The sequence below is a fragment of the Cupressus sempervirens genome, chromosome 5, assembly GCF_028749045.1.
Source record: "Cupressus sempervirens isolate cs-2001-9-10 chromosome 5, ASM2874904v1, whole genome shotgun sequence".
Classification (NCBI taxonomy): domain Eukaryota; kingdom Viridiplantae; phylum Streptophyta; class Pinopsida; order Cupressales; family Cupressaceae; genus Cupressus; species Cupressus sempervirens.
This window is the reverse complement of record NC_143122.1, coordinates 390,388,535-390,401,851: the sequence shown is the minus strand read 5'-3', so window position 1 is coordinate 390,401,851 and position 13,317 is coordinate 390,388,535. Positions and strand designations below refer to the sequence as shown.

The 13,317-nt window shown below is 30.5% G+C and overlaps 1 protein-coding gene across 1 annotated transcript; it reads right to left on the bottom strand.

The window, feature by feature from the left end:
• Nucleotides 1-478: 478 nt before the first annotated feature.
• Nucleotides 479-5,153, bottom strand: LOC149556437 (copper transport protein ATX1-like). Its single transcript, XM_089785868.1, has 3 exons — nt 5,049-5,153; nt 1,165-1,240; nt 479-785 (listed from the first exon to the last, which is right to left on the bottom strand). The coding sequence occupies exons 1-3, from the start codon at nt 5,055-5,057 to the stop codon at nt 652-654; spliced, it is 219 nt and encodes a 72-aa protein (XP_089641994.1). The 5' UTR covers nt 5,058-5,153; the 3' UTR covers nt 479-651.
• Between the last annotated feature and the right edge of the window lie 8,164 nt (nt 5,154-13,317).

The following is a 13,317-nucleotide window of genomic DNA, read 5'->3' as shown; positions in this document are numbered from 1 at the left end:
GCATGCTTTTGGAGGTTCCTTCATTATACAACTTTCTTTAAGGATACCAAACTCAAATATATAATCAAGATAAAAGTTTTAGATATCATGTAAATAAAGACATGTAAATACATTGCTTTATATAGTTCTTGAAGGATAGAAAATTCAAATGTCTACTCAAAACACAAATCTCAGAGATTGTGTAAGTAAGGACGTGAAAATTCATGCAAACGATCATATATTGTAGACAAACTAAGCTAGGATTAGTTTCAAATAACCTAGATACAATAAAAAGACAATTTCTACTTAATACGAAGCAAAGTTTCTGCAAATTTCATTAACGAACAAGGTCACTAATTCAAATGTACAATTAACACACAAACTTCAAACATATTAAAATAAAGAAACATTAAAAACATGCTAAGAGACTAATCATCATAAAACACTTAGCTAGAATCAGAATTTCTAAAACCTTAGATGTGGTCTAAAAGAATCTCTATTTAGTACTAAAATGCAGAAAGTATAGATTCTGCAAATTTCTATTATGATCAAGGTCACTAAATTGATTACAATCTTATTCTAGATGTGCCTCATGATAATTTCTAAGATATACTCTCCGATATTATCATATCAAGCATTAAAACTGCATATATTTTATTGTCACTTTGAAGTTTACTTCCCTTCCTCTGGCCAGAAGCTTGTCTCCTTGCCAGCTTTTGTGACAGTTTGCAGAACTATCTCAGGCTTTATATTTCCTTTCACTGTCACTTTTTGGTCTTGCAAGTTTACATCATATGATTCAACCCCTGAAATCAACCAGAAAGCTTATTGATTAGAATAATGGAGGAAATCTAATTAATAATAGACTGAGAGTTAAGATAGATTGCCACTGGTATTGGTTATTTCAATGCACTACCAAAAAATAAAGGATAAGTTAGAGTAACATTTAAGGTCTACAATGCTGAGAAACCATATAAGCCCGACCACTATTTTCTGTGTGGCTCTACAATGTCTGAGAAGGAAGGCACCAAGCTGTGCTACTGTTATTCAGGACATATTTACCCTGCTCTTATGAGGATTTCAAAGGAAGAAAAAGGAAATTGAACTTTTCAATGTGATTTGGTCCAATTCAATTCTAAAGTTATGGTTAAAAAGGCACATTAAAGTAAAAGTGCTTGACAATACCTTCCATTTTGCTGAGGACTCGCTTTACAGCTCCAACACAACCTTGACAGGACATGGCAACCTTCAATACAACTGTCTGCATTGAAACAATTTTATATTTAGGGGTAATGGTAGAAAATCAAGAAGACAGATGCCATGTTTTATACTCAAATATTATACAAACATCTTGAAAAAACTCCAGAACCAAAACTGCGAATTTAAGTTTTTACTATACCAAACAGGACTATGACATTTGAGTTAAAGATTTCAGTCTTCAGACCATATCATATTGAGTTAGTAACTCCAAGAAGAGAGCTTCATGGAGTGGGACCCCGGGTGCAGCTCATATTTTCAATGGATGGGTGATTTCATACGAGATTTCAAAATGTATCTGGAAAGAAAAACTGGATTGCTGAACTCAAATAATTAGAGTAACCCTTTATTGGAGAAATGTTTGTAAGGGTGACGTAGAAAGGGGCGTAGAGGTCTGATGTACATCCATAGTTTTTTTGGGATCTTTTCTGACAATTGGCTACCTTTTGGTGAAATTTTTCTTTTTCTCAAGAAATTATGCAGGAACAGGTTTATTCTCAAAATTATATTGACTTGCAAGGGAGGAGGTAAATTTTATTTGGCATGGCATTATTTTGAAGATGACTACCTAAAATTATTGAGTGTTTCCCACAGAGAAAACTTAGTAGCTCCCCTTTATCAGGACTACTGCCTAACCATCATCATTACTACTATCATTTTTTAGCCAATCCCCTTATATGTAATGCCTGAATAAAGCATGACCAGAAAAAGGCAACTTCCATGTAATAATTTGATTAGAATAGGTCTTCTAATCTTCAATAACAAAAACAGAAAAAATATACTACAGAACAGGATAGATGTTATCGAAGATGTCATAAAATTGATCCTCTTCAAGAACAAAATTATATTGTTTATTTGGAAAATGTAGCATTAACAACAACATTCTATTTGAGACTTGGATGTGTAGAATAGTTGACAAATTTGACAATCTAACTGAAACCATCAACCAGAAACTATTTGTGTATCTGACAAAACACATAAATTAGTGCATGGAAATATTAAATCTAAAATCGTCTAAAGTGGTCACAATAATTCTTAACTCATTTTAAATTACAACTTCTGCTGGATCATTTTGCCGCACAACTATGAACCAAGAAAACATTAAATAAATGAACAATAAACCACTAAAACACAACACACGCAAGATCAGAGGATCTTCCTGCTGTGAAAACTCCAGAGGATTACCACTAATAGTATATCTGAAATACACTCGCAAATGTGGTCACACCCCTTTTCTTCTGGAGGAGGAAGAAAATAAGTAAATGTCCTTAAGGTCTAATCACCCAAAAGGTTTTCCTCAGCATCTTGCACCAATTTCAGTCCAATATGTCTTGTTACTTGGGAAAATAGAAAGAAAAATGAACCAAAACTTAAAACTTCATCACACTGAATGCTAGTTCACATTACTGAGAATCCTTAGTGGACCTTACAAATCAAAATTATAGGCCATTTGGCCATTGGAAAGAATTAACTTTTGAGACCTTTACTACAGATTTTGTCAATGGGTATCTGTGTCGCACAACTTTACACAACTCCAGTTCTGACAAGGATGAAAAACAAGCATATGGTGGAAATGAAGAGACACAAGATGGAAATATAAAAGAATCGCAAAAGTAATAATGTAAGGTGTTGCATCTGAATTAGGCTAAGAGCAACTTGTTTATGTAATCAGCTGCTGCAGTTTTGATTTTCCTTTTGTTGTGCAATATCTTTAGTTTCATTGACTAAACTTCAATGTCAAGTATATGTTTTTTGTTGTTTGCTACAGTTTTTCAACCTCAATGAACTTAGGAAAGTGTGGATGACACTTTTTTTTACTGATATATCTGTCCTGGAGTGAGAGTTATGAAAATCCTGCCATCATTGAATGCATAGTCTTGTTTATAGTTTCCTTAATCAGTGCAATCAACTTCAAGATAGTTCTTTGGCAGTTTCTCCAAAATGTGGATAGTTCCAAACCATCTTTAGTAGTAACAAACATCATGATGTTTCATTTTTCAGGCCAAACATATGTTGTAAATGCTTGTAATTAAATACCAACCACAATGTAAAGGTGAAGTCAACAACCCAAGGCATAATGAGCATAACTAAAGCAATTGAAAGTTAGACCAAGAAGTCCATCATTCAAATTGGCTGAGTCCAATCTACTTTGGCTGCATGTGGTCCAAGTGTTTGTATGCAAGTAAGTGACATTTGAAGCAGTAATAAATCAACTGAGCTATCTTTCACAAGATATGAAGCCAGAAGATTAATACATAAGGATGAAAATAGAATCAGTTGCTAAAAAGGAATTGAACCCTGCATCACACAGCCAACTCACAGATCATAAAGCAAGGTGTAAAATTCCAGTGGTTAGCTGGATGAAAGCTTTCATCTAAAAGAAACAGATACTAAAATAGTCAAACATGGACATTGGAGAAAGCCCATTGTTTCTTCATGTTCGAAAGAACTTCTAAACAATTTATGATGAGGCAAATCATTAATGACTTCAGGGCAACAGGGACCAAAATTTTGCTTCTTTAAAACAATCATCCAAGAATCATGGGCACTTTGCACAAATGGTTAACATAATGCTTCAGGATAACATCTAATGAGAGGTTTCTATCAAACATTTATTGTGGCCACAATGTGCATCCAAGACGAAACTGCTACTAGTCCCCTGATTAGTAATGTTTTCACTCTTAGGAACGTCCTATGTAGATATATTTTCTTGGTCTATATAACGATTCTGATGAGAAGAGGGATAAGAAGCTGTATAGCATATCTGATAAAGAAAAGGATATTGCAAAAAGCATGGTAAGTGCAAAATTACAACATGAAATACAACTCACCCAAGAGATCAAAGGCTAGCCCTACTTAAAAAGAAAGATATTTGTGTTTAAATTGTAAAATTTGTGATAGGAAAATGTCTGCAGGTAAAGCTATATACAGTTTCGTATCAGACTCTAAAATTTATGCCATGGACAGTGAATATGTCATATTTTTGTCCTTGTTTATTTAAGAAATTAGCATAAACACAACAGCCTTCTATTTGGACTCAGGCATGTAAAAGCATTAAATGAATGAGGTCAAATATGTAAATATGATGCAAACTATCAATTTGTAATCTGATAAAAATTCATCTAGCAACACACTAAATCTGGGTTCTAGGAGCCTGTAGCAACATGGTACATGCAAACAAGACAATTCAGCATCTAAAATCCTACCTTCATTTTAAAATTGCTAACTTGTACCGTATCATCTTTGTTTCCAAACTTTGAATCCAGAAAAGAACTTAAAAATATGACCACTAAAATGCAATGCACAAAAAATCTCACAAATTTTCTGCCAGGTAGCTACAAGAAGTTTTTGAATTATTAAAATTGCAATATCGTATCCAAGTAATTCTTGGTCCTGGTTATCTAAAATACACACACTCAGCCAGACAAGTTCACAAAAAGGAAAACTAAATTTTCAGTATGTCATATTCTTATAAGAGGGCAAAAGTTGAAAATGTCCACATTAAAAGCACGCCATTCATTCTCATTACTGACAATCTCAACTATGCCTCATGAATGTAGATATCCCGATAAAACTTCATTTATTTCAATTGGGTATCTCAAAAGTTCAGCAAAAATCAAAACATGGACACTTGAGTTCATTACAAATTCAACAAATAAAACCACCTCTTAAACTCATTCAACAAATAAAACCAAGAAACTTCAAAAAAAGGAAAAAGAAATGATAATCCGACTTACAGAACCAGAAAGCAAATTCACATTTTTGTAAAATATATACACAAAATAATAAAACAAAGGAAGAGGTAATCACACCTCGGCCATTGAAACTGTCGATAACTGGCAATGAATAAGTGCACTGCAATTCTCGATGGTCTGAAATAAATTAGACAGACTTCTCTATTTATAGTACTCCCATGTTGATTTTGTTATTCGGAGTGTCCTTTTTAAGGCCATACAGTAGGCCATCTGGTGGGAATCTGTTTACCATTGCGTCATGTCACTTCTATAATAAGAAAAGAAACAAGAATTTATGCTAACTAAATGACAATGGATTTTAAGGGGTAACTATATATGGGAACAATTTTTCGTTCAAATATTGGTAGAATTTTTTTAATAGTGATAAGATAAATGTAATAATTAATTTTTTTAAGTATTTGATATTGTATATCTGAGGAATAAATGGGTCAAAAGATAAGTATAGAGATGGGAATAAAAAGTATAACTTCACTAAGAGTGTTCTATTATTCAAAGGGGAATTAAATGTTTGTGGAAAAACTTGAAGAATGATGCAATAGAACAAGTGATTATTATAGTGGAGGTGGAAATTGAGGAGTCAGAAGAGGAGGGAGGGGGTAAGGGTAGGAGAAGGTCGGGAAGGATTGCTAAATCCCAGGCTAGGTACAAGCAGAAATCCAAAAGATATAGGGTAGAAGAGGAGGAAGAGGAGAGTTCTGATAGCAAGGAAAGGGAGTTGGAGGAGGAAAATCTCTCTAACTCCAAGAGAGACAATGAGGAAGGGAAAAAAGGAAAAAGTGAAAACTCGGTGGATAATTTCCAGGTGTTTGCTAGTAATACCCTGATGGCGACTGGAAAAGACTTTACCTCCGAGACTCGTGTGTCGGCTAGCTTCACCCTTCAGCCCATTACCTTTTGTGAAGACAGTAACAAAGTGGACACTTCCCCCATCACAATTTCCTCACCGGTTAAAGAAAAATGTAATGTTTTTACTAATCCTCAAGTTTTGCAAGATGAAAATCAATTGACAAAGACTAATGAGGGACCTAGAAAGGTCGATAAAGATGGAAACAAGAAAGAGGAGGAACGAAATGAAGAGACTGCACCGTTGGAAAATAGAGTAAAAACCTTGGAGGAGGGATTTCATACTTTCTCTAAATTTGCACTGAACATTGCTCATGCCATGGCTACCATCCTCTAGTTGCTAGCACAAGAGAAAGATGATTCAGGGATGGACATGGAAGATCATAAGCTCCTCTTTAAGTTCTTGCTGATGACAAGGCTCGGATTCTTCTGATCGAGAAAGGAAAAGAAAAGGATGACAAATGATTTGACTGTTTATAAGGGATTTAATAATCCTAGTTTATTTTGTTTCCTACTGCTACATAGTTGTTGGTTCACAACTATTACTAAGACTTAAGTTGTCCTGTTTGAGCCAGTTTTTATTTGGAACCTTATAGTTTTTTTAGTTCTATAGTTTTTGGTTACTATTATTGATTTTACTATTACTAAGACTTAGGTTGGCCTATTTGAGCCAATTTTTATTTGGAACCTTATAGTTTGTTTAGTTCTATAGTTTTTGGTTATTGTTATTGGTTTTACATTCCTGAACATTAGTTGGTTAGTTTGTTTTATGACTGGTGCTTTTTGCTTGATATAGTCTATGTGATTGGGCTGCCCCTTGTTACTTATGTAGGTGTTTGCTAGTAGTGTGTTGGTTACCAGCTATTTTTGTAAGGGTCGACCCCCTTGTTTTGGTCACTTTACATTTTAAAAACAAGTGATTATTACTAAATAGATTGATATTCAAGTTAGAATCATTTAAATTATTTCATCATTGTATAGCTTCTAGATTAAATAAGCTAATGTGAAACCTTATTGGTGCTACTAGAGATTGTTGGAAGGAATTATTTGTACCAAAATGTAATCTCTCTTTTCTAAATTGGGTAGGTATTTAATAAAGTGTAGAAATTTCACTAATTTCAATGTAATCCTTCTTTTCTAAATTGGGTAGGTGTTCAAAGTGTACAAATTTTACCAATTTCATTACTAGATTAAGCACACTTAAATGTTGTAAAAAAAATCTATTTTGAAAAAGAGAATGTATACATTTTTAATTGTAACTTTGAAATTTGGTACTTTGATTTCATTGTAATAAACATTTAGATTCATTTGAAAACCCTTTACTAAGATTTTATTGTAGATTTAATATTTTCTTAATAATTCTTATTTCATACATAGTTTGAAATTTGATTAAAGTTTTTTGACAAAAAAAAAATATTTCAAAGATTTTAGTTGTTCAAATATAACTTATTCACTAAGTTCAAGATAAATCTTCCATTAAGCATATGACACTAAGTTCAAGATAAATCTTTCATTAAGCATATGACATAGAGTGTATGTACAAATTCACTTAAATTTTAAGGAGCGCAAACTCATTTCAACAAGACTTTCAACTCAGAGATTCAAACTTGAATGATTTTAGAATATAATAACACAACTCAATGATTAGACTTTGTCAAATAATTACTTACACTATGTAATGTATGTTCAAATCTCTTCATTAAGTCATAATACATGTGCATTGCTTAATAAGATATTAAATAAAAGAAGAATAGTTTATTTGTAATTTATTTATGTTTTAAATTCTATGTAACTAAATATACTACAGTAGATATTTTCTTAAAGTTAGAATTTTAATGTTTTTCTTTTTTGAGATTATTGGGATTTTGAGAATTTAAGCACTTATTTTGGTAATGCATAAGAACTAGTTAATGACATTTAATCATTGTCAGAAAAGATATTCTCATCTTTATATATATGTGGTTCTTAAAATTGATTGATAATATTTAATTTGTAAAAGCATTAATATGTATACAGTAAGTGATAGTACAATGTACTTGCAACAGTGAATTGGAAAGTACAAAAGAATAAAAGTACAAAAAATCTTTTGATCTAAAGTTAAAAGTCATTAACACCATAAGTTATAAGGTGGGTTGTTTGTGTCCACCAATTTTAACATATAGGTATGATAATACAGAAGTCCTAAACAATCATAATATCAACTATCTTGAAATGAATAAAGTTAAAGAATATATGAGATTTCCAAAAATTGAAGTACAAGAATTAGAACATAATAAATTATATTACAATTTATTATTATCTATTTAGTTTTGATATAAAATTATTTTCTATCAATATCAAAATTTATAAAATGTCTTAAAGACAAATTCTGATGTTCTACATTCATACAACATTAACATTAAGACTAATATTTTTCTAATTTTCTTTTTGTTGATAAAACTCTTTCATGAGATATCAACAAAAAATATTTAAAATTTACAAATGTATATAAGCTGATGTGTTACACACATAATAACTAAAATTATATATAATAATTAATATAATTATAACATTAATAATCTAAATATATAATATATCTTTAATATTTTAATATGTTTCATCTAAAATTTGATATTCTATTATTTTAATCAATACAATTTCAATAATTTAAATTTTCACTTAAAATAGTACTCAATCAATTACAATTTTAATTTAATGAACAAATTATCAATCAATCTTATAATCCAAACTACACTCCACCATGACCATAGTATTTTTTTTTAAAATATTCAGACAGTATCTAACAAACAAGACTACACTTTTATAAAAATAATTGTGGATCCATATTAAAGCATACAAATATATTACACTTGAATACTTAATAATTATTGATTTAAAAAAATGCATTTAGAACAGTAGATAGCCACGGACATATTCTAACATTGATTATTCTTCCAATCTGTGGAAAATCGAAGTACTAATTCTCACTTGTAGTAATCTCATGCATGGTTTCTTGGTAGTACAAACTTGTACTAACGCTTGGGTGTACTACAGAATACAACGATGAGTACACATGTATACAATTATCCTTATTTATTTGCAGTGAAACTTTCTATACTACGTATATTTACAGGTCTCTATACTTTAGAAAAGATCAAAGACATGAATGTTTACAAGTTACAGCAATGCTGTATAATTTCTACAATTATGTTTAACATTAGTTTTAAGCTATATGCATTCATTATTATCCAGTCATGTAACGGAAGCAAAGGAAATATTAGAAATCTTTTTAGTATTTCTATTATGAGCAATCTTTTTTAAGTTCTATTCAACATGCAGTCTGCAGGCTCAATATTTTTTTGGATTTGACTGTGTAGTTTTTCAGTTTCTAATATATGGAAATTATCAAATGAAAAATACCCAAAAGATATTAGAACAACTTCAGTTAAGAGTAAGATATAGAGATCAAAGTGTCAATGATAAAAAAACATACACTATCAAATTTTAGAAAAAACTATTTAAACTCATAAACTATGACAGAATTATATGGGAAAGTAAGACAGAATTTTCAAAATATTTTAAGAGCCATTTCTTTTATATAACTCTCAGACACCATTTGTGTACTATATTGAATTATCAGAAGTTGAGATTTGGTAACAACCTTAGTAAAGATGTCTGCGAGCTGTTTCATAGCTTCATTTTTGAGCCATTTTGGATCAAAGTATTTAGTTTTACAAGGATGCACGAAATTGTTAGCCAAGTGTATCTGCTCATATTAACACAAACGAGTATTTTAGAGTAATGTTTTTTTAACTAATTTCTGTAACAAATTTTTTGAGATGCAATATTGTAACATGTTTTATTTTTTGTTTTTTTTATAGGTAATGGGTTGAAGTTTAGGTTATTTATTATTTTATTATTATTATTTTAGATTAATTATTATTATATGTTAAATCTGAGAGGACTCAAATTCAAGACCTCCTTGTTTAAAGGCTTACAATTTACTGTTGTGTTGTAGACCCTTTTCTAATATATTATGTATTTGTAGAAGAAGGGGAAATTGTACTTGTTTCTTTGAATTCTAAAAAATCACACTATAAGCAAAAATAAAACAACTTTTGGAAGTAGATTTTGTGGTTATTTGTGGTACCTACCCAATAGGGATTACTAGAATCAATTAGACTAAATACTTTAGAATTGTAGTAATGAATGTCAAAATTTAGATTTGCTTTGACATACCTCAGAGTTCTTTTGACAACCTTCATATGTGTTTCACAAGATTTTTTTCATTTGCCTTGAAACAAAGGAAACCTATATAAGAAATGCCAAGCCTAGAGTGAGTGAGGAAATTTAAACTACCAATACTACTTCTCTAAGCTACTTTATTATCTATCTCAACATCATCATCTCTACACAACACAACTCCATGATAAATAGGAGCGGAGGCTAGTCTACAATCAACTAGATATCAAGCTTTTCAACATATCTTTGACATATTTTGTTTGAAAAAGAAAAAAATCATCCTTACTTTGATAAACACCTATGCCTAAAAAGTATCACATAAGGCCCAAATTTAACATATCAAATTATTTCATTGTAGAAAAATTAAGTTATCTTTCATTGCAAAATTACTACCCAAGCACAACAAATAATCAACAATTAAGCTAACAATGAGAATTTCATTGCTTTCTTGTTTGTAGTTAAGGGTGACATCACTCTTGCTTCTATTGAGTCCATTCTCTTGATAAAATCATCATTCCTGGCATACCAAGCTCTTAGTGTTTTCTTTCAAAATGCTACAATACCTTGTTTAGCTTATATACTTATGCTCTTTTCTACCTTAAAACCTTTTAGTTGTTCCACATAAATTTCTTCTTCTGAGTACTTATTCAAGATGGCACTTCTTCACATCTATGTTATGGATGCTACATTTCATTTGGGTTGAACGAAAATCAAACCTTCTAATATTCTCTTGTTGTGCTATTAATGCAAACATTTCTTCATAGTCTATGGCATATTTCTAAGTGAAGCCTTTATTAACTAACCTTTTTTTGTGTGTCTCACAACACTCCCATCACTGTTCTAGTTAGTCTTATATCCCCATTTAGTATGAATATGTTCTTATCATATAGAATCTTTATAACCTCCCAAGTACCGTTCATGTTAATATAACTCATTTCACATTGCATTGATTACAATCAAACTTCATTAGTACATGCATCTCCAAAATATGATGTTTTAAAACTAACTTTCAAAAATATTGTGAAATGTACAATAGCATGTCTAAGATTCTTTTCATGTGCATGAACTACACTTCTTTCAAATGTATTTGACAAGATTCTAACCTTCTTGGTAGGAATTGAGCTTGCACTTGAGCTAAAGAAAGGGAAGGAAAGTTATTTGGTATATATATGTAGCACTTAGAATCAATATATTAGCTAGCTTCCTATTATCAATATTGAAAATAACTCTATTCCTGAAAAAAATCTAAACTTCTCAACGTGGTATTCTTGATGACCATAAATCCCCATTCATAAAAATTCATATCTCTTGGCACAAGAATGTAAGTAGTGTGAGGATTTTTACAACATTAAAGGCTTACTATGGTCACTATACACAAAATAATACATTAATTTATTTTAGAATCAATCTTTTTCCTATTGCAGTTATCAACATGTACTTAAACTAAATTGCCAAAACTCAAAAATAATTACCCAATTAAATTTTTATTTTAGACTAGGCTTCATAAAGATTCATCATAGCAAGTGTTTTAGTGGGCTCCACTAAAAATTTATATTATTGCAATAATGTCACTCCAAATATTTACTATTTAAACCTTTAATTTGTAACATACTCCTTGTTATTTCAACCACTTTATGATTTTTCCTCTCATCTATGCTATTCGATTGAGGTATGTAAGCAGTTTTGAGTTCTATTTTATGCCATGCAAATCACAATAACTCATAAAATCTATTGTGAAACATTCTCCTCCATTATTAGTTGTAAGCATTTGAGCTTACAACAATTCTCAGTTTCCACAACTACTTTTAATAGGTTTCAAATCACAAATATTGATGTGAATCAATTGAAGTGGATAATTTTCACTACATGCATTGCCTTACAAAATGATTATTTTGCATGTTTTATTTACTACATAGGCTTCATATGATCCTTTGTGTTCTTTGAACCTTAGGTGAAACCTAAATGCCAAAGATTTTGATGTAAGAGACTTAAAGCTATATAGAAATTTAAACATTTATACCTAAGATGCCACAACTAACTTCCATCCTCATATTCCATATGACATTCAATGGAAAGATGGTTGTTATGCTTACCAAACCTCAATAGGAGCACCATATTCCTTCACAAAGTGAAATTAGAGTGTTATCTTGATTTCCATCATAGATTGTACATTTTTTTTCAAGCATAACTATATAGTTCTTTTCACATAGCCTTATAATAAAAATCTCCAATTATGGAGCATAAAAAATCTCTTAAACAATTTTCATACCTTCTTTGTATGGGCTTCAATATCTCCTTTCACAACAATCTACAATGTTTTGTGTTATCATGAATAATATTGGATTTAAAAATCTCACAAGTGAACTACAAAAAAAACTATATCCCAAACATTTCATTGGAGAACCACGAATCTAAATACCAAACATTTCTCATTACCACCTTCATAATAATTGACATCCTTTTTTGTTACTGGACTTAATCATCATCTAAAATTACTTTTAAAATTTCTTCTTCTCTTTTTCATTAATTAATAAAATTAGAAAAAGATAATATTCAATATTTTTTCTTTTCAAATCTATCTCCTAATGTTCCAATTGAACCACTCCTTGTTTTTCTTCTTGAAGAATTCTAAGTTTGACCTCTCTTCATTATTTTAAATTTGAAACTTTAGAAGAATATGTATTCTCATTAATTTCTCCAAAAAAAATCTCTAAATATTTCTTTGTGATATAGGAGATCCAATTAGTTGATCATAATCAAAGATACACAAATGCTTTCTCTTCAATAATGATGGTAATATTTTTTATTTGTTTTGTTAGGGGTATGAACACTTTTTTGTAACAAATAATTTCGTCATAATTTATTTAAGAGTAGACATATTATTGAGCATATTTGTTACTCTTACCTGATAATTACTTACATTTTTAGCTCCCTACATTTTCAAATTCTCAACTTCCCCTTTGAATGTGTAGTGTTATAAATTATACTTATTTTTCAATGAGTTCAATTTCACACTCTCCTAGATCTTATTCTAGTTTTTCCCTCCTCTAACCATATTTGGCATCATTCTTATATTTAAAAATTAATAGTTAAATCAAGACTATGAGTCATATCATATTTTATATCTCAACAAACGTTGAGTCTTTGGGTTCTTACTTTTCCATTTATCTTATATCATTTTAGGCTTATATGGGTTCCATTATATTATTAATTTTAGTGTGCAATTAAAGCCCCACTTTGATTTTTTCCACACATGTATGGA

Bases quoted from the DNA above. Each gene is read 5' to 3' on its own strand.
- LOC149556437 (XM_089785868.1), bottom strand. The intron at 786-1,164 runs GTATTGTCAAGC...GGTTGATTTCAG, and splicing joins AGTCCTCAGCAAAATGGAAG to GGGTTGAATCATATGATGTA.